The sequence below is a fragment of the Gobio gobio genome, assembly GCF_949357685.1.
Source record: "Gobio gobio genome assembly, chromosome: 21".
NCBI lineage: Eukaryota > Metazoa > Chordata > Actinopteri > Cypriniformes > Gobionidae > Gobio > Gobio gobio.
This window is the reverse complement of record NC_137117.1, coordinates 8508378-8534279: the sequence shown is the minus strand read 5'-3', so window position 1 is coordinate 8534279 and position 25902 is coordinate 8508378. Positions and strand designations below refer to the sequence as shown.

The 25902-nt window shown below is 42.1% G+C and overlaps 1 protein-coding gene across 3 annotated transcripts in view; it reads left to right on the top strand.

Annotated features, from left to right (window-relative positions):
- The first annotated feature begins 24412 nt into the window (after positions 1-24412).
- The window catches only part of cpeb2 (cytoplasmic polyadenylation element binding protein 2), a 43458-nt gene continuing 41968 nt past the window's right edge, over positions 24413-25902 (top strand). For 2 of the 3 annotated variants that reach the window (XM_079803537.1, XM_079803536.1), the window contains exon 1: positions 24419-25733. In XM_079803537.1, coding sequence (XP_079659663.1) covers positions 24948-25733 — 786 coding nt within the window. In that variant the 5' untranslated portion in view covers positions 24419-24947. Of the gene's footprint in view, positions 25734-25902 lie in introns of all 3 variants that reach the window. The other variant, XM_079803535.1, reaches the window with a different exon arrangement.

Sequence of the window (25902 nt, the reverse complement as noted above, 5' to 3'; positions counted from 1 at the left end):
CAGTGGAAAAGGGTTCTTAGGATTATCTAAAATGTTCTTCACACCAAGAAAAAAAAGGTTATGTTAAAGGGATAGTTACCCAAAAATGAAAATTATGTCATTACTCACTCACCCTCAAATTTTCTGAATTTTCTTCTTCTGCTGAACACAAAAGAAGATATTTGAAGATATTTTGAAGAATGCTGTAACCTTGGATCCCATTGACTTCCATAGTAGGAAAAAAAAATGGGGTCCATCAAATGTTTGGTTACCAACATTCTTCAAAATATCTTCTTCATACAGGTTTGGAACAACTTGAGGGTGAGTAAATGATGACAATTTTCATTTTTGGGTGATCTACCCTTTTAAGAATTAATAAAGGAAGGGTTCACTGCGGAAACCAACTTAGTTCTTCTATGGCATCACTGCAAAAATAAAACCCCTTTTGGAACCTTTATTTTTAAGAGTGTAAGGATTTGTGTGTGTGTGTGTGGCCAGGGTGGCTGTTAATATGCTTTCAGTTGCTAGGGTGTTCTAGGTAGTTAGATATGGCTTGTAAAGGTAACAGCGCACCTCTCCAACAAGCTGCATGATTTGAGGTGCATGATTCATGTCTTACATTTACATGGTTATGGGTTGTTCAAATCCCTAATCCCAAGTATGTGCAATACTAATAGTCAGGCTAACTTAAGTAAACACCACTAATAAATAAGCAAACCCTGCCAAACACCCCCACGCACATGCAAACAGAGCAGCACACCTCAAACAACAATACACATGTGTTCCCATGTGTACACACATCTTCCTCTGAGTGTGCAGCAAGCATACGTGTGCCTTAGTCTTAATCCTCAGAACAGATTGCTTCATTGACAAGTTTAAAAATGGGTGATAATGAGGCCAAACCCTAACCTCCCACCACCTTTACACACACTCACACACCCTTAAGGCCCGATATACTCACAGCAAAGTTATTTTTCGTTCATTGTTAGCACAAACGTGTTTACCAGCTGAAGCGAACTTTTCCGGAAAGTTTACTTTGGCAAGCTGTTTCGAACGGCCAAAACGAACTTCGTTTCGGCCTGATTTTGGTCGAAATGATGTACTTCCGCTCAATTGTCATTTTCCTTCAGTACTCCGCCTGCGGTATATTCTCTGGTTTTCTCTGAAAAAATTGTTTTACCGGTCCAATCAGCAAACAGAGGGAGTGGCTGAGAGCGATGACGTTGATGTTGTGCGCTAGTTTGAGTTGTAGTTCAGTAATGGCGGCGGAGAAAGATGCGAGCGAAGCCATTCATTCCACTGTGGCACCGCTGCCGAATATCCAGAAGTTAAAGCTGGAGCAAGTACAATCTTTGCTGAGTTTTGTTGGTGGTCATGATGTTGTGGCCCTCCTCCCCACGCGGTTCATGAAAAGTTTAATTTTCCAGCTCACTCCGTTAGTGGTGAAGGAGTTGGCTGAAGCCCTATTCGGACGGTAATTGTTTCTCATACAGGGGCTGGTCAGTGATTTTATTGCCGTCTGTCTCCCACCACCCGCGTAAAAATCCCTGGCCGAATTGCCAACTATTTTAGACAAACACCAAGGTCATGTGGTAATTTAACTGCTGTCCGAATCCACATCTCTGAGTTTTCAAGAATATATCACTTCAAAAATCACTGTTTATATCCTTTTTGACCCCTGCAGAGCACCGTGCGGTTGCGCTTCGCTGTCATTTGGATGCATTTGTAGACTTGTATTTCTTTAAAGTTTAAATGCTGGCAAGTGTTTACCAGAGCAATTTATTTCATCACCGCTCAAAAAATAAAAAGAAGAAAAGCACATAAACATTTGAATTGGGCTGTTATTTACGGCAGCATTTATTCTTATCATACCAAGCATTTGACATTTTATTTACAGCATACAATCATGTTACGGACCACGTGAGCAGCGCATTCCCGATCACAAAACTCTCCCCTCCACTGTGAATAAATCACGATCCGAATGCACGAGTTTTAGGTTTTATCACTGACGTTATTATACGGACTTCCATGTGAGACACAGAGGCGAACGGCGCATGACATACGTCACGACCAAACGTTAGCTATTGGTTATGGCAGATCCAATAGTTTTAAACTTCAACAGAGTACCCGCCTTCAAGGATGTTAACGCTTGTCAATGGAGAGTGGCCAGACTCTCTGCACAAATGAAGACCAGACTAGGACTTAAGTAAGTCTTTATATTTAATTTCTTTATTACTTCTGTTGTCTATGACATATGATTAAAGTTACTGCTGAATGTACTGCATTTATGGTAAACTAAACTACACTTCTCAATGTCATTCTATTGAAACTTCATGTACTTAAATAAATTGTAATTACACAATCGTCATGAGGAAAGTGCATTTTTGGATCATTAAAATGTATTAACTTTAATGTCATATCAAATAAACTACAGTTAAAATTATAATCAAATACTTCACATGTGCTTTAGTCTTTTAGTCAAATCATCAAAATAAGTGCGCTTCTTTGAAGCACGACAAAAGATTAAAACATAATGATTTAAAATGTACTTTAAGGTAAAACTTTTATTACAAAGTGCTCTTTTTTAAAAGTGTACATAAGTGTGAAAAGAAACATTAGCCGCCTTTCGACTGCAGGAACTTTCCCCAGGATCTAGGGACTTTGGGGTGGTGCTCGGTGTGTTACGACAGCAGGAACCAGGGTCTAAATTAAGTTCTGGTTAAAAGATTTCCCAACTTTTCAAAGTTCAGGAACTCTCAGGGGTGGGACTTGGGCGCTAAACATGCTGATTGGCTGACTCCACGCAGTATTTTATTTCAAGCACCATTTTTAAAAGTCTGTTGCGGTGCGTGCAGTAAGAGTTGTTTGCTATTCGAATCAACAATGAAGTTTAAAAAATACGACAGATGGACCAACAATAAGTATTAAGCTTATATGTGGAGGACGAAATCAAGTAGGAAATGAAAAGTCGTGGGCAGTCCTATGTCACTGGACTTTTTCCCAAATTTTCCAAATTTTCGCGGTACTTTAGACCGCGATGGAAGCGTGATGGGACTATAGTCATGAAAGTGAACTCTCTTTAAGTGCACTTACATTGCTTTTTATTCAATTCATATTCTATTATCTACAAGTGCTTTAAAATATACTGTTAATATTTGAAGTACACTACACATGCACATTCAATAAAATAATGCACACTTCACAGTTTCACAAGGTTTTCACTTTTTGAGGAAAATGTGTGTGCTCTTGGGGGGCCCCTGGTGGCCAAGGGGGCCCTAAGCAGCCGCTTAGTTCGCTTATGCCTTGGGCCGGATCTGCTTCTGCATGTGCACAATCCTAAAACTCATCTGCCCCATATATCAGTAATTGTCTTTCTGCAAAGATTTCTCAAAACAATTAATGAATATCATCCTGAAGTGATCAGGCACATTTTGTGTAAGGTCTGTGAAAATATCCTAAGTAGACATTACACATTGAAAGTCTGGATTAATGATCTGCTTTAAAATGTTCAAACAGCAGAGGGTATCAGAGCCTTCAGAAAGCAATCATCAATTATCTTTTAACAGCCAATTAGTTTCCCAGGTGAATGATGTTTCATGTGATTATTTCGTTATTTCATGTGCTTCTTCAAATGCCCACCACTGGTGGGGTCAACCTTCTGACTATGCTTTCTCACCTCATGCAGTCCAGTCCTCTGTCTCAGAGGTCCCAGTGACTGGGATTTTGCCTGAAGAAATGGGACCCCTGAAAAGGCTGAACTTACTCCAGTTTGTTAAGGGTAGTGTTTCCACATATCCAAGTGTAGCACTATCCTCAGCCCAAGGTGCTGTCAGCCAGTCTGCTACTGTCCAGAGTCCATGGAAGCAGTTTACCTCTAGCTATGAAACCCAATCAAAGTCCTCTACTCCCTTCAACCTGCAGGGTAGCACAACTTATAGTGGATCACTCCAGCACCAAGGTACCACAAGTAAGTTTGCCTCTGGGTCTCCATCTTCATATCCAAGTGTAACACTATCCTCACCCCAAGGGGCTGTCAGCGAGTCTGCTAAAGTCCAGAGTCCATGGAAGCAGTTTACCTCTACCTTCACTGGCAGCTCTGGCACCCAAGAAGGGTCCGCTACTCCCTTCAACTTGCAGGATACCACCACATATGGTGGATCACTCCAGCTCCAAGGTACCACAAGTCAGTCTGTGTTTCCATCCTCATATCCAAGTGTAGCACCATACTCACCCCAAGGGGATGTCAGCGAGTCTGCTACTGTCCAGGCTTCACAGAAGCAGTTTACCTCTAACTATGAAACCCAATCAGGATCCTCTACTCCCTTCAACCTGCAGGGTAGCACAACTTATAGTGGATCACTCCAGCACCAAGGTACCACAAGTAAGTTTGCCTCTGGGTCTCCATCCTCCTATCCAAGTGTAACACTATCCTCACCCCAAGGGGCTGTCAGCCAGTCTGCTAAAGTCCAGGGTCCATGGAAGCAGTTTACCTCTACCTTCACCGGCAGCTCTGGCACCCAAGAAGGGTCCGCTACTCCCTTCAACTTGCAGGGTAGCACCACATATGGTGGATCACTCCAGCACCAAGGTACCACAAGTAAGTCTGGGTTTCCATCCTCATATCCAAGTGTAGCACTATCCTCACCCCAAGGGGATGCCAGCGAGTCTGCTACTGTCCAGGGTTCACAGAAGCAGTTTACCTCTACCTTCACTGGCAGCTCTGGCACCCAAGAATGGTCCGCTACTCCCTTCAACTTGCAGGGTACCACCACATATGGTGGATCACTCCAGCACCAAGGTACCACAAGTCAGTTTGCCTCTGGGTCTCCATCCTCCTATCCAAGTGTAACACTATCCTCACCCCAAGGGGCTGTCAGCCAGTCTGCTACTGTCCATGGAAGCAGTTTACCTCTACCTTCACCGGCAGCTCTGGCACCCAAGAAGGGTCCGCTACTCCCTTCAACTTGCAGGGTACCACCACATATGGTGGATCACTCCAGCACCAAGGTACCACAAGTCAGTTTGCCTCTGGGTCTCCATCCTCATATCCAAGTGTAACACTATCCTCACCCCAAGGGGCTGTCAGCGAGTCTGCTAAAGTCCAGAGTCCATGGAAGCAGTTTACCTCTAGCTATGAAACCCAGTCAGGATCCTCTACTCCCTTCAACTTGCAGGGTAGCACCACATATGGTGGATCACTCCAGCACCAAGGTACCACAAGTCAGTTTGCCTCTGGGTCTCCATCTTCATATCCAAGTGTAACACTATCCTCACCCCAAGGGGATGTCAGCCAGTCTGCTAAAGTCCAGAGTCCATGGAAGCAGTTTACCTCTACCTTCACTGGCAGCTCTGGCACCCAAGAAGGGTCCGCTACTCCCTTCAACTTGCAGGATACCACCACATTTGGTGGATCACTCCAGCACCAAGGTACCACAAGTCAGTCTGGGTTTCCATCCTCATATCCAAGTGTAGCACTATCCTCACCCAAAGGGGATGTCAGCGAGTCTGCTACTGTCCAGGCTTCACAGAAGCAGTTTACCTCTAGCTATGACACCCAGTCAGGGTCCTCTTCTCCCTTCAACTTGCAGGGTAGCACCACATATGGTGGATCACTCCAGCACCAAGGTACCACAAGTCCGTTCGCCTCTGGGTCTCCATCCTCATATCCAAGTGTAGCACTATCCTCACCCCAAGGGGCAGTCAGCCAGTCTGCTAAAGTCCTGAGTCCACGGAAGCAGTTTATCTCTACCTTCACTGGCAGCTCTGGCACCCAGGGAGGGTCTTCTACTCCATTCAGCCTGCAAGGCAGCACCACCTATGGTGGATCATTCCAGCACCAAGGTACCACAAGTCAGTTTGCCTCTGGGTCTCCAACCTCATATCCAAGTGTAGCACTATCCTCACCCCAAGGTGTTGCCAGACAGTCCAGCCAAGCACTTCAAAGTTATTTTGTGCCCCACAGCCAGACGTCTCAAATATTGCAGCCTTCACAAGGTATTCAGACCTCAGGTGCAGCTGCATCACAGTTTGGCTCTCTGTCTCAAAGCTCTCCAATGCAGAGTTGGTTCTCTTCCCTGTCATCAGCAGGAGGCACTTCTTCAGCAGATCTTGGAGTGTTTGTTTCTGCACCGGGTGGTAGCACCAGCTATGGTGGTTCTTCTCTGAAGTCTCTAAGCCCCCTTAGCAAGTACACCCCTGGGTCCTATGCAAATGACAAACCTGGTTCCTCCCCCCTAGCTATTTCTAGCCAGTCTACTAGTGATCAGAGGTCAAATGGCCTGTATATCTGTATATCGAACCCAGGGTCTCCTTGGTGTAATTGAAAGACCCTTTAGACTCCCATCTCTTGCTCCTTACTCCACAAGCAGTAACCAAATATCTGAGCATTTTTTGACCGGTTCCAGCCTTACTCCATCTCTAGGATTGAGTGGCCAAGCATCTGTTGGTATGTTCTCTGGTATCCCGCAGTCTGCACAGGCTCTACGTGAATCTGGGTCAGATGCCAGCTACACAACCAACCATTCCTCAAGCCGCTACTACTCCGCTAAGGGTCTCTAGAAATCCACCACACTACGCAAAGGGATGTCTTCCAGAATATAAAAATTGAATAAAAGTTTTTAAAAAGGCCATTTTTCTTGTGCTTGTGTTTAAGCGACATTCAAAAGATAGAACTCCATGCTAGTTGAGGGGATTTTAACTTGGTAAAGGGGTGCCATCTACATTTTTGTTGCCAAATTAGTTGAGTCAGTTACTGGGCCCTATCTTGCACCCAGCGCAATTGACTTTGTACACCGACGCATGTGTCATTCCTATTTTGCACCCGCGCAAAGCGCGCTTTTCCCTCCACAGAAGCACGTCGCTAAACTAGTGAATGAACGTGCGCTACCTGGGCGGTTCAGCCAAAAAAGGAGGCGTGTTCCGGCGCAAACAATCCCTGGTGCTATTTTGCTGTTCCATTAAACAATTGCGCCACTGACCAGAAAAAACCTAGTCTAAAGTCAGTGGCGCGTTGCGCGTTGTTCATTATGCTATTTTAAGGGCGCATGCTTGACCATAATGTATAGCGTGCACAACGCGCATACACTTTGCTCATGTAATCTACACAGATGCAACAGTTATTTTTGCAAATCATAAATTGTTACACTAAAAAATATTAACACATGAGATGACGGAAATCATTGTGGTGTGCCATGAAGATGTGAAAAAATAGGCATAAATCTAGCTTACAAATGATTCAGGCTAATTGTAATAATTAAGGATAAGACCTGTTTGCCCAATAGTGGCAAGACATATATGTATATAAGGACATCTGACAAATTGGTTTGTCCGTCAAGAACCAGGAAAAAAAATCGACTGAAAAACTGAAAAAACTGAAAGAAAAAAAAGACTGTGAAATCACCTTTACCATAATGTACAACATTACAACTTCACTTCTCTGTCTTTCACTGCTCTTTCAAGAACATCAGTCTCCTCGGCTGTGAACCGCTCCTGGCGTGCGCCTGGTAAATACGCCATAATAATAGCAATCCATAATGGAACTTGCGCACCTGCTTTTAAAGGGAATGTTGGATGACGCTCGGATTGGTTTATTCACGTTACGCCCAAACCACACCTATGAATAATGAAGCTACTTCAGACCAACCCATTTTAGATTTGCGCCGGGCGCAAGAGCCATTTATCCCGCCGGGAAAATAGCAACAGCGCCGAGACCCGCCCACAAAGTTACTTGCGGTTCGCGCTTTGACACTTGCGTTTCAGATCGTTAAAATAGGGCCCACTGTGTCTTAATGTCACTTCTGTAGGTATTGACTGTTTAACTAAAATTTGGGGTAGATTTAAAAGCAGTTGAGGGCTTGGGCAGTTTTAGAGCTTCTAATCTTTCTCTCCCTAGAGTCATGGTCTGCATTAATGTATTCATTGTTAACTTTTTAACTTAGCGTTCGTATTTCACAATGTAAATTGTCTGAAACGTTTATAGTTTAGTACATTATTGCAGTATATTAAGTGGCAAGGGCATGTAAAAATATTAGTGCTCTGTATATGGCTGATCTTAAATCTAAAATATTGGTGACCAGTATATCTGCCTCAAAATTAATAAATCTCCCTTAATCTTATCTGTCCAATTAACAAGCCCTAAACTGAATGATAAATGTATGTTGTGACGTTAAATATGAAAATAAACTTAATTTGGTATGTCTTATTTAACCAGTAACAATGATAGTTGACTTATAACTGTCGTGTCTCACGCACTTTGGTATTTATTGTCTTAGTGTTGCTAAGTATCGAAAATGTGTGAATATCGTCGCTACACTGCAGTGTGGCTGTTTTTTGTGTTGCTCAGTGTCTGTGTTCTGATCAATATGATGAAAAGACCAACTTTTCTCTTGGTGTGCAAAATTTTAGATTTTATAATCGCCATTATAAATGTATAAGTAAAAAAGTATAAGAAGTTATACAATAAGAAATAAAGCAAACAATTCGAAGTCATTGCTAGTAGGCTACAAATAGCCTAAATATGTAAAGTTATGAAACTTCACTTTGCTCTCAGCCAGAACGATTTGCCAGGGAACAAATTATAGATTTATGAGACCAAAGACCAATTATATCTACACAAGATTAATTATCTCTCATGTTTAACCCCTACAGAGACATCAGAGCCAGTGGGCAACGTCAGAAAGACTAGCCGAGGAAAGGCTGTTTTTGGCGGGGTTAATGAGCACTGAATGTCCACTGGATCTCACAACTCTGAAAATGTCAGATCAAATTTTCAAATAGGCACTATCTTTATAAATAAACCACAGAATTGAGCTTTAAACAAGCATATTCTCACCTGAAAAACTCATCCGCTATTGACGCTTGCTGGTTGGTGCGAGGTGCATTCTGGGATACCTGTCTGTCTCAAGTCCGCACTAGTCACATCTCGATGCATCCTTGATAAAAGGGGCAGATCAAGAACACATCCAGGCATTTGAACTGTACTTGGCTGGATGTGAACTTTGAATTGGAACAGTAGCCTACTTGGGCGGCGACTTATGACGTTTCACAAGAACACAAGAACATAAGTACAGACAAGAACGCATATTGAGAAACGGCCAAAATTTATGATGGCTTAATGTATTCTATGAATTTGACATCAGTATAATGAATAAAAGGAAGCCAAATAGGATAGATTAGCCAAATTTGAATGCATTAAAGGGAAATAGATGAGTACAGTGGCCCTATCAATTCAAAGTAGGAAATCCCAAAACTGAGCAATAGGTTTTTTTTTCTCATGCTTTGTCATACTGTTAGTTAATTTATGATTTGTAGATAAAAAAATGTGTAATTTTTAGCTGTGTAAGCAATGTATTATAATTATTTTGGAGCCATACGCTGTGGTACAGTGCGTGATATCAAGTGAATTAATGAAATGATTGTTATCTTATGCATGAACACTATTGGAAAAATATAGGCCTACTATTTGACCACTTGCTTTATTGAATAAACCTTGATGTGGTGTAAATTAATGGTCATGATGAAAGTAATCAAATATAATAGTGTCGCAATACATTTCGTAAGACATACAATTTTGTAGTTTTGTTAAACCATGTTCGTGTAACTTGCTATGTTGGCAAAATATCCAGGATTGTTTGTATGCTACCTTCACGTGCTATTGGACATGTGATAGTTCCCACTTCTGAAGTCGTGATTACGAGCCCATCACATTCAAGTTCGAAATGGGAGGGCGTTCATGAGTAATTTTTACCTAGGAAACTTGTATTTACAATAATTCCAAGAGCATGTTCTTACTTCTGCTGCGCTTTCCTGTAGCTCAAATAAATAGAGCGTGGTGCTAGCAACGCCAAGGTCATGGGTTCGATTCCCAGGGAAAGTAATGTAAAATGTGTACCTTGAATGCAATGTAAGTCGCTTAAGATAAAAGCATCTGCCAAATGTGTAAATGTAATGCTGATGTTTGCCTGCATGTGTTAATGTGTCATGATAAAATGCCACAGTATGTGTGTTGTGGGTGATTGTCAAGGTGTAGGTGTGGTTGCTAAGGAGTTCTGAATGGTTTTACCGTGTTGCTATGCATTTGTTAGGGTGTTCTGAGGGTCTATAGAAATGTCTTCTTTAAAGGAAATCACTGGGAAGATTTGAGGTATCATGTGTACTATGTATTATGAACTGACTGGATCGTAACATTGGTTGAGTTGGACTGAAAAATATTTTTTCAACATATATTACGGTTTGTCTCTTGTTATAAGTTTGACTTTTGTGTGTTCGTTTTTTAGTTTCTTGCTTTTGCTCTCAGTAGGTTTTCATTGGCTCATTCATCTGTCAGTCATGGAGACTCTTGGTCATGAGTGTTTAACCTTTAAATGCATGAATGTTTTTATACATCTTCGGGTCTTTAGCGACTTGAATCCATATCTAACACGGATTGATCTCTATATCTAACATGGATTGATATTAGACTCCTGACTCCTCTAACTCCTGATATTAGAGTAACAATTTCAGAAGAATAAAATAAAGCATATTTTGTTTCCTTCTGGAGGTTGTAAGGGTTCAGTTTGAGCAGATGTTTTATACCATCATCACTGTCCTCATCAGAGCTCATTTCCCAGTACATTCAGCATCTGCCTCTATTCACCATCTCAAACATATCCTCAAAGCTATCATTTTCAACATCTTCAAAATCAATATTTAGATCACTGACAGCTTCTTCACCAGATCCACCATCAAGTGACAGTGACAGTAATATTTGACTGCATTGAGTTCTTGCTCTGCAGTAAATCTGAGCCATTTTAAGTTTTGCTGATGATTCTTCCTATTCTTTTGTTTTCTGCCTGTGGTAACTATGAGTGAAACATCACTTCATCATTGTGTATCAGACATCGCCACCTTGTGAAATAAAGGTGAATTGCACTAATTCTGTCATCAAAGATTCAATTATTGTTGCGCAGAAAAAAATACACTTACACTGTTACACACCTCGGGTTGTTAGCGACCCTATACAATTTTTACAAAAAATGAATGGGAAAACAGGTATTATTTTATACAGAACAAAATTATAAACGCAACACTTTTGTTTTTGCCCCCAATGTTTCATGAGCTGAACTCAAAGACTTTTTTCTATGTACACAAAAGGCCTATTTCTCTCAAATATTGTTCGCAAATCTTTCTAAATGTGTGTTAGTGAGCACTTCTCTTTTGCCGAGATAATCCATCCACCTCACAGGTGTGGCGTATCAAGATGCTGATTAGACAGCATGATTATTGCACAGGTGTGCCTTAGGCTGGACATAATAAAAGGCCACTCTAAAATGTGGTTTTTCACAGAGCACAATGCCACAGATGCCACAAGTTTTGAGGGAGCGTGCACCTGGTATTTTTTTGTCAAATAATTTAAAAGTTTTCACCCCTGGCTCTTAATGCGTCGTGTTTCCTTCTGGAGCTTCAGTGAATGTGTGAACCTTTTTTAATAGTTGTGTTTGAGTCCCTCAATCGTCCTCAGTGTGAAAAGATGGATCTCAAAATCATACAGTCACTGCTGGAAAGGGTTCAAATATTAAGGGTTCAAAATATTTAACTCCTCAGGACTAACAAGACTCAAGAACAACCATTGCAAAACACACACACACACACACACACACACTCGTGGATCATCCAGGGAACGACACACAAAATTGAGAATCAATGGTATGTAAACTTTTGAATGGGTCAAAAGTAAAAATTTCTTAAAATATCTTATTCAGGACTAAATAAAAAATAACATGCATTTTGTATGATCACTCTTTTTTTTTTTCTTTTTTTTTATTGACAAAAAACAGCAAAATGCAAAACTCTCGTAGGGGAAAGAAAGTATACACATACCAAAATGTAGTCAAAATACAAAAGTGAATAACTAAACAGAAAACAACAGAACAAAAAAACAAAACAAAAAAACAAAAAAAAAAAAAAAAGGAACGGGGCTATTTATAAACACAAGTCATTGTCAAAAAGGCACATTTTTTTCCCCTTTTCCATTTTTTCTCTTTTTTTTTTTTTGACTTTATACACATAATTCTGACTTTATACACACAATTCTGACTTTATACACACAATTCTGGCTTTATATCACACAATTCTGACTTTATATCACACAGTTCAAATCTGACTATCACACAATTGTGACTTTATACACACAATTCTGACTTTATACACAGTTCAAATCTGACTATCACACAATTCTGACTTTATACACACAATTCTGACTTTATACACGCAATTCTGACTTTATATACACAATTCTGACTATATATACACAATTCTGAATTTATACACACAATTCAAATCTGACTGTCACACAATTCTGACTTTATACACACAATTCTGACTTTGTACACGCAATTCTGACTTTATATACACAATTCAAATCTGACTATCACACAATTTAAATCTGACTATCACACAATTCTGACTTTATACACGCAATTCTGACTTTATACACACAATTCAAATCTGACTATCACACAATTCTGACTTTATACACACAATTCTGACTTTATACTTTATATACGCAATTCTGACTTTATACACACAATTCAAATCTGACTATCACACAATTCTGACTTTATACACACAATTCTGACTTTATACTTTATATACGCAATTCTGACTTTATATACACAATTCAAATCTGACTATCACACAATTTAAATCTGACTATCACACAATTCTGACTTTATACACGCAATTCTGACTTTATACACACAATTCTGACTTTATATACACAATTCTGACTTTATACACGCAATTCTGACTTTATACACGCAATTCTGACTTTATATACACAATTCAAATCTGACTATCACACAATTTAAATCTAAATCTGACTATCCCGCAATTCTGACTTTATACACGCAATTCTGACTTTTTACACACAATTCTGACTTTATATCTCACAATTCAATTATGACTTTATACACACTTGTTTTTTGTTTTTTTTCTTCTTCTTCTCCCCTTCAACAGATAGACCAAAATAGTGCAGTAATAAACAATCTAGTAATAAACAATCTAGTAATCTAGTAATTCCATAAGTCCAGAAGTGAAATGAAAATGTGTAAATGTATAGGTGTGTGGGTGTGAGTGTGTGTGTATGCATAAGCAAATTAACCATTAATTATTTATTACCATCTTCATTGCCATCACCACCACCACCTCCATCATACTGCCCTCATTGTATTAGTCTCCTTCTCCTTCCCCTTTTTTCCTATGTAATGATTGCCATTGATTACCATTGCCACCACTCCATAGACAAATCAATTTTAGATAGTAAATTAGTAATGGAGGGTAATATATAAGATAACCCTCCCCCCACATCTATTCAGTCCCTATTTTCTCCTATACCTTTTTTTATTTATGTTTATTTATTTTTTTATTTTGTATGTTGTGTGTAGTATCTATGGTGCATTAAAAGAAGGGGTACAGTGTGAGAGTGTCTCAACTTGGGACAGAGATGCTGTCCTAGGGAAACCACTTCTCTCCTGTCTTTCCTGCCTGAGTGTTTATGAGGTTTTTCAGTGTATATACACATACACTTTTTTTTTTTTTTTCTTCTTCCTTCTCTCTCTTCTACGTTGTGGTGCATTAAAAACACATGAAAAGATTAGGGGGGTATGATCACTCTTATTTTGTTAAAATGATTCACATTTAGCAGATTCTGCAAGGGGTTCGCATACTTTTTATTGCAATTGTTCATATGATTTTATTTTGACTTGTAATGCGTCACAGCACATCTATGGCTTCATTACAGACCTCATGGATGATGTCATGTCTTTTGTTCAGCTTCTCTGAGTAGATGTCTGTTCACTTGTGAAGTTTCAGCAGCTGTGTCTGTCTCAATATACTCATTCATTCATCAGACTGGTGTGATATGTAACAGAAAGAGAATAGACCCTTTACTATACTGGACTAGACTAGACTCTAATAGTGAACGACTCATTCACTGATTCATTTATTCATTAGCTCAGTTTAGCTGAGGGCACAAAACTTAAAAACAAAACAAAACAACAATAACAATCATAAAACAAAATACAACTTTCCAAAAAGGTTATTAAATTTGTCAAATTCATACAGTCAAAGTCCAATGAAATGAGTCACTTCGTAGTGACGTAGCTTTGAGCCTCACATATGATTATGTCAGTAACTTGTGAACAATGTCAGCAATTGTACATGCCACTGGGTGTACATGTGATTAAATCAATTAAACACATTTGGCTTTATGCAACAACAATATTTGTGTGTCCAAAAAAGGACAAACACAAATTATGAGCAATAGTAATAGCAATGCTTGCCTTGACAAACACCACTAATGATTTGAGTGTGCAAACGAATGATTCGTTTAGTGATAAACGCTTAATACAGGTAATCCTGGTTACTGTGATTATTTAATTGCCATCACCCCATTATAATAAAAACCTGAAATGGGAGTTCTATTATAACAAATTCGTGTCAGGTTAAGATGTGGTTTCAGAGCTACAGATTTTGTGGCCTTAGTGATTTTACAGGACCAGGATTCAAACAAAAGACCTTATGCTTTGTTCCGAATTTGTTTGATTGTTTGAAGGAGAAGACGGTGTTCAACACTGAATACACTCCTCACCCTTAAACTGATACAGCTGCCTCTTAAAGAGCCTCTAACACACACTTATATTAGTGTGTGTGTGTGTGTGTGAGTGTGTGTGTGTCTTGGTAAACCATACATTATGGGGACAAGATGTCCACACAAAGATGGAAATATCCAAAATCCTTGACCTTCTGGGAAAAATGTTTGGTCCCCATGAGGAAAACCTCATGAACCTAAAAATCATACTGTTTTTTGAAAATGTAAAAATGCTGAATGTTTTGTATGATGGGTTTAGGGGTAGGGTTAGTGAAAGGGGAGACAATACAGTTTAGTATAAAAACTAGGGGTGCAGCAATACAGTTAGTCCACGGTTCAATACATACCTCGGTTTTTAACCATGGTTTTCGGTTTGTTCGGTTCGGTTCTGATGGCTTGTCACATCATTTTTTGTTATTCTATTCTTAGGCGACAGGAACAGCAAGAGGTTAAAGAGAAAAAAGACTATTTTTTTATTGCAATACTCTTTCTTTATTTTACTTAAAATAATTGAAAAACCTTACTTAAACTTAAAGCTTTACTTAAAAAATGCATTCCTAGTGTATTGTATAATATAAAATAAATATATATAAAAATTTACACTGGCAGCTCAGAGCAGTACAGCAGCATTTAAGTATGAAATTGAATGAATGTAAAAATAAAACACTACATAGACTTCACTATAAAATATACACTGATTCTTATTAAAGCTACTGTATTAAAGTTTTTCAGAGCAGTGAGGGATTTTCTCTTTGTCTTTTGTTGTGCATAATGCATCTAATATACAGAAACGATTGCGATTTTACTTTCACTTTAGACATAACCGACTGTGTTTATGTTAACCTTGTGTGTATTTGACAGTATTAGCGCAGTAAGACTACTTAGTCCAGTAATCACGTGTTTGACAGCCTTTTAGTGCGCACGCTCTGAAAAGCGCATGTTAAAACCGCGCACGCGAATGAGCCGGCAAGGCTTTAAAACGCATGCAAATAATGAACTTTCGTGATTGTGAATAACTATAGTGTTACATGAGTATAACTCTACCACTAATGTGTGATGTGAATGTATGTCGCGTTGTTTAGTATTGGGATGGAGGCAAATGATAGAATTTGTAGAAAAATCATTAATTAAATGCGAAACCGAAAAAAACGCAATTCACAAGCGCGTATTGAACTGTGAATGCCGTACCGAACGGTTCAATATTATATTGAGAATTGTGGCATCCCTAATAAAAACCATTACGCCTATGAGAGAGTCGCCATAAAACATGAAAACCCAATCTGTGTGTGTGTGTGTGGGAGTGTGTGTGGGGCATGAGCCACCCTCCCTGGGCTGGAGGGGGGCATCAGAGAGCATGGAGCTCTGACCATGTTTGGCTTTTTGGACTTAGTTTATATTTCAGAAGGAATTTCCTCCAGGGTGTATTTCACTTTATTACCACCCAGAATGGTGCATCCTCCCTGGGATGAAAACCAGCGTGTCATTTGCTGGGCCTTCCCACCTCCAGAGCTCCACCGCTGTGATTTTTGACCCCTCTGACCGGCCAGGGCTCACCCCTGGGTGACCGGCTTGGACACCCTGGAGTTTCCCAACCTCCAGAGCTCCACTGCGATGGAAATTGAATTCCATGCCCACCCAGAGTGGCTCTGAACTGAAATGTGTTGATCATTTGACTGAAAAAAAAAAAGACATATGACCATAAAACTACGCCACAGACTGTACATCTATCCCTCACAGCCATGTTTTCATTTGCATGAATTAAATATGCCGTCTACCCTGACTACATTCAGTTAATTATTATGAACTCATGCATATAAACCCAGATACATATATCTCAATCTCATATCTTTTCAAATCTCAATATCATAAACAACATCAGCATAAACATTAGCATTTGGTTCAGTCTTCGTTGCATTATTAGACGCTGGAGGGAGTGGGGCAGAGGTCTACTCAGAAATCTGAAAATAGCAAGTCCACGGTCGATCTAAATATAGATTTGCTCCGCACAACAATCATGCCAACTGACAGAGAGTGCCCCCCTTCCTGAGAAGCTCAGCCCAAAAAATGCCTACTCAGGAAGCACGGTATCGTAACTGTGTTCCCCAACACTGCTCTAAAAGCTCGGCAGCACATAGTTACTGCCTTTTAAGATACTTTGTTTTGAGCAAACTCTAAGGCATCCTTTCTGGATAAGGCAATCCCAGAATGCAATGCGGCAAGCCCAGTGTAACGAAATCCAAGATGAAGGAGAGGTCATGTGAAATTTAGTTTAGCCCATTGTGAAATCTGTGTATGGACAGATAATATTCCCAATAGTGTGGATTCCTATGGAAGTGACTTGCAGAGCAACAGAAAATGTGACCGCACTTTTTGAGAGACTTGTGTTGTTAGCTTAGCCACATGCCAACGTCAGAATGAACTCAATTGTCTTGCGTGCAACATGCTATTTTGTGTGCGGATGCCATTGAAGAGTACCTGCTCCAAGTCAGACACTTATAAGGTTCCACTTTGGTTACCAGGTTGGCGCCTATGCAGAGAGTCGACAGTAAGGCGGCTCGCTAGGTTTTGGAACCTAGCCCTAGTATGTTCTCATCATCAGATTGAGGTGTCACGTTCATTTTTGAGGCAGCTGACGCACTAAGAGAGGCACACACACACAAATACAACCCCCATCCTGTTTAAGAACGCTATACATTGAGAAGGGGACAGCAGCTGGCAGCTTGCCCTATTATAACCGCCCTCCCCCGCGCCACCGCAGACACACACTCAACCCCACCCAGAAATCACACACACTAATCAGAGCCAATGATTGCTCAGCACCGGCCAGGGCCGCCACACCTGCCCTTAAACTGGAAGAACTGCCCCATCTGGGCAACAAGAGCAGGAGGAGTTTATGGGCCCAACAGCTGAAGAAGAACATGGAGGAAGGGGGATGAACAAGAGAGAACTCGAGAGGAGACAAGTGATGACCAAGATGTGTGTGTGTGTGTGTGTGGGGGGGGGGGGGGGGGGGCATGTTTTTGTGAAATATCAGGACACAAATGTGCATAATGACATGGGTATGACATAGGTATTACAAAAAGAGGGTGAAATATGAGGACGTTACCCATGTCCTCACTTTTCAAAAGGCTTATAAATCATACAGAAAGAGTTTTTTTCACAGAAAGTAAACTGTGCAGTTTCCTGTGATGGTATATTTAGGGATAGGGGCAGTGTAGGGGGATAGAAAATACGGTTTGTACGGTATAAAAACCATTGCCTATGGAATGTCCCCACATTTCACAAAAACCCTACTGTGTGTGTGTGTGTGTGTGTGTGTGTGTGTGTGTGTGTGTGTGTGTGTGTGTGTGTGTGTGTGTGTGTGTGTGTGTGTGTGTGTGTGTGTGTGTGTGTGTGTGTGTGTGTGTGGGCATGTTTTTGTGAAATATCAGGACACAAATGTGTATAATGACATGGGTATGACATAGGTATTACAAAAAGAGGGTGAAATATGAGGACGTTACCCATGTCCTCACTTTTCAAAATGCTTATAAATCACACAGAACAAGTTTTTTTTCACAGAAAGTAAACTGCACAGTCTCCTGTGAGGGCTAGGTTTAGGGGCAGGTGCAGTGTAAGGGGATAGAAAATACGGTTTGTACGGTATAAAAACCATTACGCCTATGGAATGTCCTCACATTTAACAAAAACAAACATGTGTGTGTTTGTGTGTGTGTGTGTGTGTGTGTGTGTGTGTGTGTGTGTGTGTGTGTGTGTGTGTGTGTGTGTGTGTGTGTGTGTGTGTGTGTGTGTGTGTGTGTGTGTGTGTGTGTGTGTGTGTGTGTGTGTGTGTGTGTGTGTGTGTGTGTGTGTGTGTGTTAGGCCTCAAGGGAATATGCTGTGTCATCTCTGCGGTGATCAGCTGGTTAAATTTCCTCTTTTTAATCTATTACCATTTAGCGATCAGCATGAATGGCTGTGCTAAGACATGGTTGCTAAGACAAGCATCAAGTCCCATTCACAACAAGGACGATAACTATAACGATATCTGTAAAGTTATTGCTCTAATTGTAATAGAATAGAAACACCCACACCACAACTATAACAATAATGACACATTTAAAGCAGCAAAACTGCGACACACGCTAAGAATGGTAAAGGTAAATGGACTGCATTTATATAGCGCTTTCAACAGACCCATGGCCATCCAAAGCGCTTTACATATTGCCTCACATTCAACCATTCACTCACTCATTCACACACCGACGGCAGTCTCGGCCATGCAAGGCGCCATCCAGATCGTCGGGAGCAGCTGGGGTTAGGTGTCTTGCTCATGGACACCTCGACACTTGGTCAGGTTGAACCAGGGATTGAACCACCGACCTTCCAGTTTGTAGACAACCTACATGAACCACTGAGCCAATGCCGACATAAGAATGAACAGCTCGATGGTGTGGATGCTAATATATCGTTAGCATTCGTGGCATGAACAAGCCTTTACTTTTACTTTTACTTATGATTCCATATTTAAACAACCCCCTAAATCTTAAGGAGCGGTCACCTTTATCATTTCTCTGCAAAATACAGTCATTCCAATTTGTGCTATTTAAAGGGTACATTAGTAGTAATGTGCACCTACACTCACCTAAAGGATTATTAGGAACACCTGTTCAATTTCTCATTAATGTGTCTCAATCACATGGCAGTTGCTTCAATGCATTTAGGGGTGTGGTCCTGGTCAAGACAATCTCCTGAACTCCAAACTGAATGTCAGAATGGGAAAGAAAGGTGATTTAAGCAATTTTGAGCGTGGCATGGTTGTTGTTGCCAGACGGGCCGGTCTGAGTATTTCACAATCTGCTCAGTTACTGGGTTTTTAACGCACAACCATTTCAAGGGTTTACAAAGAATGGTGTGAAAAGGGAAAAACATCCAGTATGCGGCAGTCCTGTGGGCGAAAATGCCTTGTTGATGCTAGAGGTCAGAGGAGAATGGGCCAACTGATTCAAGCTGATAGAAGAGCAACTTTGACTGAAATAACCACTCATTACAACCGAGGTATGCAGCAAAGCATTTGTGAAGCCACAACACACACAACCTTGAGGCGGATGGGCTACAACAGCAGAAGACCCCACCGGGTACCACTCATCTCCACTACAAATAGGAAAAAGAGGCAACAATTTGCACGAGCTCACCAAAATTGGACAGTTGAAGACTGGAAAAATGTTGCCTGGTCTGATGAGTCTCGATTTCTGCTGAGACATTCAGATGGTAGAGTCAGAATTTGGCGTAAACAGAATGAGAACATGGATCCATCATGCCTTGTTACCACTGTGCAGGCTGGTGGTGGTGGTGTAATGGTGTGGGGGATGTTTTCTTGGTACGCTTTAGGCCCCTTAGTGCCAATTGGGCATCGTTTAAATGCCACGGCCTACCTGAGCATTGTTTCTGACCATGTCCATCCCTTTATGACCACCATGTCCCGATCCTCTGATGGCTACTTCCAGCAGGATAATGCACCGTCACAAAGCTCCAATCATTTCAAATTGGTTTCTTGAACATGACAATGAGTTCACTGGACTAAAATGGCCCCCACAGTCACCAGATCTCAACCCAATAGAGCATCTTTGGGATGTGGTGGAACGGGAGCTTCGTGCCCTGGATGTGCATCCCACAAATCTCCATCAACTGCAAGATGCTCTCCTATCAATATGGGCCAACATTTCTAAAGAATGCTTTCAGCACCTTGTTGAATCAATGCCACGTAGAATTAAGGCAGTTCTGAAGGCGAAAGGGGGTCAAACACAGTATTAGTGTGTGTTCCTAATAATCCTTTAGGTGAGTGTATATAGGTGGGTGCACAACATGCGTACACTCTGCTTATTACACACACAGGGACGCGCAACACACACTCACATGCCCAATATTACAAATAAAGGGATTCTGGCTTTTAAAGGGAATGGGAGATGAGACTCTGATTGGTTTATTGCACGTTACGCCCAAAACACACCCATGACTCATTAAGAGACTAGGTACAACCCTTTTGGACCATGTGCTGGGCACACAGACCATTTTTTCTGTCATTAAACTAGCAAGTGGATTCGGACACGCCCTAGGTGCACATGCACCATGCGCTTCAGACCATGCGCTCAGATTGTTAAAATAGGGCCCTTTGTGTTAAAGCATAGCAGTTTGAATAGGACCTGGATATACACAAAACTAATTTTAGTAAACACTTTATAAGACAGATTTAAAGAGGGATTTAACTGAGCCAGGTAAGTGTTTGCAAAAGTAAGTGGATGTCTCTCTCTCTGTCTTTCTCTCTCTCACACACACACAGACACACACGTCTGGTTTACTATCTTTGTGAGGACTCTCCATAGACGTAATGTTTTTTTTACACTGTACAAACTGTATATTCTCTCCTCTTACACTAACTCTACAACTAAACCCATGACACAAAACATTCAGCAGTTTTACATTTTCAAAAAACATCACTTAATCTTGATTTATAAGCTGTTTTCCTCATGGGGACCAAAATAATTCCCCAAAGGACAAGGATTTTGGATATTGCTGTCTTTGTTGATACATTTTGTTCCCTTAATGTAGGGTTTACCTGAACCACACACACACACACACACACACACACACACACTGACTGACTCAGAAGGCCAGCTGGTATTTAGTTGTAGGTTGAAATCTATACGGTGGTAATCAGCAAATTAGATTGTGTACAATGTCTGTTCGCCGTATCTCTCTATACCCCCGTATCCCACAATCCCAATCCTGACTAACTCTGTTTCCCTTATCTCATCTGTCTGTGTCCACATTTAAACACAATCATCCATCTCTGTTACAATACACCGTTTTGTGTATGTGTGATGAAAATGAATTTCAAAAAGGACAATTATGTCTCGTCAGCTGCGAGTCCTGCTAATTCCAGTTTATCCCCGAACGTGACCACCATTCACCAGCCAGTAAGGGCCAGTGACAAAGGCGAGCATGCCGGGTTTGATGCTCTTGTTTCAGGACCAAACCTTTTCATCGTCTTCCTCTCAAATTACGCATTTTTCACATGGCACACACAGGGATTGAAGCCCATAAATTACAAATCACAGGACGTGTCTTTTAGCATTGTGGGTGCATGGAAAAACTTGAGGAATAATGATGCTGCGTGCAGCAGGCATGCGAATAGGGAAAGTGAGCAGACTTTGATCAATTGCGATGTGTTGGTTCATTTGTAACTGTCGCGAGAGTGGCTGCATTGAGGTGAAGCAATGATGGGCTTAGATCAATGATTATATGATTAAGTGTTGCTGAGGTGTTATTGCATCAATGCAAAATAAGACATTTCAGGGAATTCAGGGAATCCATAAAGGCCCTTGCGCGTGGATTGACGGCAATGTAACCATAATGGACTGTGTGCTTAGTGATAGAATGACCCCCTTCATACACCTCCAGTAAAAGCGTTCATTATTGATCATGGCTGTGGAGACCCCAGCAGAGAGAAAGAGCGAGAGGGGGCTGAAGAGTAAGTGCTTAAAACAAATGCCACGTTTGACGTGGGAGGTACAAACACGACCAGCTGTCAAATGGGATCAGATGCTTTAAAAGGTGGACAAAGACTAGAGGGACAGAATAACGTCCCCTTGTTAGAAGCATGAGGATGCTGTTTAAGCATGCATAAGGAATTAATCTCCTTGACACCCGGGTGCATTTTAATGAGATATTTTTAGAAGCCATCGTCACTGCGCACCGTGAGGACAGGACTCATTTCACTCATCTCCTTTCTCTCATGCTTTACACACAGCAGTATATACTTAAGTATACACTACAACTGCTAAACTATATTCTTGAACTGCTCTATGATATATGAAATGCTACAGTATAAACAAAACTACATTGCTACAAAGAAGTACCCTGGGGATGACATGGTACCGCGATCGAAGATGAAATACTGTGGTATTTTGATAAACACCGATCAGGCATAACATTATGGCATCACAGCAGCTGTTAGTGGGTGGGATATATTAGGCAGCAAGTGAACATTTTGTCCTCAAAGTTGATGCGTTAGAAGCAGGAAAAATGGGCAAGCGTAAGGATTTGAGCGAGTTTGACAAGGGCCAAATTGTGATGGCTAGACGACTGGGTCAGAGCATCTCCAAAACTGCAGCTCTTGTGGGCTGTTCCCGGTCTGCAGTGGTCAGTGTCTGTCAAAAGTGCTCCAAGGAAGGACCAGTGGTGAACCGGCCACAGGGTCATGGGCGGCCAAGGCACATTGATGCTCGTGGGGAGTGAAGGCTGGCCCGTGTGGTCCGATCAAACAGACGAGCTACTGGAGCTCAAATTGCTCAAGAAGTTAATGCTGGTTCTGATAGAAAGGTGTCAGAATACACAGAGCATCTCAGTTTGTTGTGTATTGGGCGGCATAGCCGCAGACCAGTCAGGGTGCCCATGCTGACCCCTGTCCACCGCCCAAAGCACCAACAGTGGCACGTGAGAAGGTGAAGAAGGGAAGAAGGTGGCCTGGTCTGATGAATCACATTTTCTTTTACATCTCGTGGATGGCCGGGTGTGTGTGCGTGGCTTACCTGGGGAACACATGGCACCAGGTGCACTATGGGAAGAAGGCGGAGGCAGTGATGCTTTTGGCAATGTTCTGCTGGGAAACCTTGGGTCCTGCCATCCATGTGAATGTTACTTTGACACGTACCACCTACCTAAGCATTGTTGCAGACCATGTACAGCCTTTCATGGAAACGGTATTCCCTGGAGGCTGTGGCTCTTTCAGCAGATAATGCACTGCCACAAAGCAAAAATTATTCTGGAATGGTTTGAGGAGCACAACAATGAGTTTGAGGTGTTGACTTGGCCTCCAAATTCCCCAGATCTCAGTCCAATCGAGCATCTGTGGGATGTGCTGAACAAACAAGTCCGATCCATGGAGGCCCCACCTCGCAACTTACAGGACTTAAAGGATCTGCTGCTAACATCTTGGTGCCAGATACCACAGCACACCTTCAGGGGTCTAGTGGAGTCCATGCCTCGACGGGTCAGGGCTGTTTTGGCAGCAAAAGGGGGACCAACACAATACTAGGTCGTAATGATATGCTTGATCGGTGTATACCATGGTACTAAATGGTTACACAAACGATGGTACTCACAATATTTACATGTTGCTAAGAATAGCATGGTATTATGGTATATTTCTGGGGGAAAAACATGATAATAGCATAGGTAGCCTACTTTTTACTACTACATAGAATATACTACACTATAGTATACACAATATAATACAAATAATTAAATAGAATATACTATTATATGCACTGAACACTATGGTGTAATCTAGATTCTATAGTATATTATATAGTGTACACTACTCAATATACATAGAACATGTGTTATCAAATGTATAATCGGTCACACTTTATTTTAAAGTGTCTTTGTTACACATTACATGTATTTGCTATAGTAATAACTATCATTTCATTAATGCATAATTACATGTGACTAACCCTACAACAAACCGAATCCCAACTCTATAGTATATACATGAATTATTATTCTATATATTATACTGTAACAAGGACACTTTAAAATAAAGTGTAACCGTATTATAATCTATTGTAGTAGGCATGTACATTATATCGTATACACTATAGGCTACTAATATAGTAGGCTACACTGCATGTACTGTACACTGTATGCTACGCATAATCCAAATGTCCTATCAAGGATCAGGAAGGTCCGCCCTGTAATATGATATGTGGATGTTCATTAGGCCCAGTAAGCAGTTTATTATAGCCATGCGTATGCCTCGGCGGCAGATTATAAAGGCTAAAGGTGAGAGGACTGGAAGACACCCGAACGAGCAGTTGACCAAACAGCTGCCGCGCTCCCGACAGTGCCAAAGCTCAGCAGCAGCGCTCGGGACACCGGGCGGACTGCTCCGCTCCTACTCTAGCCTGCTCTGCTGCACCTCCTGAATAATGAATGAGTGACGCGCATATTGCGGCTCTCTCTGCGGCTGGGAGGGAGGCGGGGTCGCGCACGCATTGTGACGCGGCGGTGACGCGCATGCAGGAGTTTTAATCCTCTGCCGCAGCAGCAGATCAGCCGGTAACGCGAGGAGGGGGATGCGCGGTCGGTCGGACGGACGGCTAGAACGGCTAAAAAAAGCCGCAGACAATTAAATCCGCGAACAATATTTATAGTGCGTAAAAAGGTGACCGACTCGACCGAAAGCTCCTCCTCTCTCGCTCCACACAGGCTTTAGGAAGTTATAGGACACACTGTGCGTCTCTTATTGTTCCTGAGCAGGCCTGGGAATAGGAAAGCTGCGCTGTTTTGACGCAATTAAATGGGTGATTACGGGTTCGGCTTGTTGCAGACAGCGAACACCAGCAGCTCCACACTGTTCGGCGGAGGCGCGTTCACACCCTACTCCTGCCCGTCTCCGGTGTGTCCCAGCAGCTCGCCTCTGGCGTCCCCTCTTTTCCCGTCACATCAGCGCAACATGCAGGATGAGCCTGCGGGGTTGACAGCCTCTCAGTCCAGCTTCTCCGCTGTAGGTCACGCACAGACAGCCGGTGACCTTCAGCACGACCGGAACACACATCAGCAGGCTGAGCTCTCCTCCTCCACCTCCTCCTCCTCCTCCTCCTCCACGGGCCTGGACACCGATGCGCCATCGTCCAAGGTGAAGATCCCGATGGAGTCCCCCAGCGCCCACCACATCAACAACGGCACCGGTGGCACTAACATGCTCGCGGCCGCTTTCCCGGAGATGCAGAACCCCGGCGGCGGCTCAGCCTCCCCAACCCTGCCCGCGTTCGGAACGCCGTGGTCCGTGCAGACGAGCTCCCCTCCTCCGCCCGTCTCCAATTCCGCTAACGCAATAAACCCGATCCCCACCACCGAGCCTGACAACTTCTATCCTGGCATCCCCTCCTCTATTAACCCCGGCTTCTTCCAGAGCTTCTCGGCCAACCCGTGCCCGGTGCAGGGGTTCAGCAGCCCGTTTCCCCCCCAGATCAACGTCCCCCCGCAGCCGCCGCAGAGCCGCCGGTCCCCGGTCAGCCCGCAGATCCCCCCGCAGCAGGGCGCCTTTCTGCAGCAGAGGAACAACTACAACCACCACCACCAGGTGAGCAAACCGGCCTCGATTAATCACCCGTTCTGCCCAACTAAACGCGTAACGTTATACTATATAACGCGTGGAAAATGAGTTCATGCGTAGCAGAAGAACGTAGAACGCCGAAGATTCTAAAGGCTGTAAAACTGTCATTGTGACGCAAACGTAACGGAACGGCTTC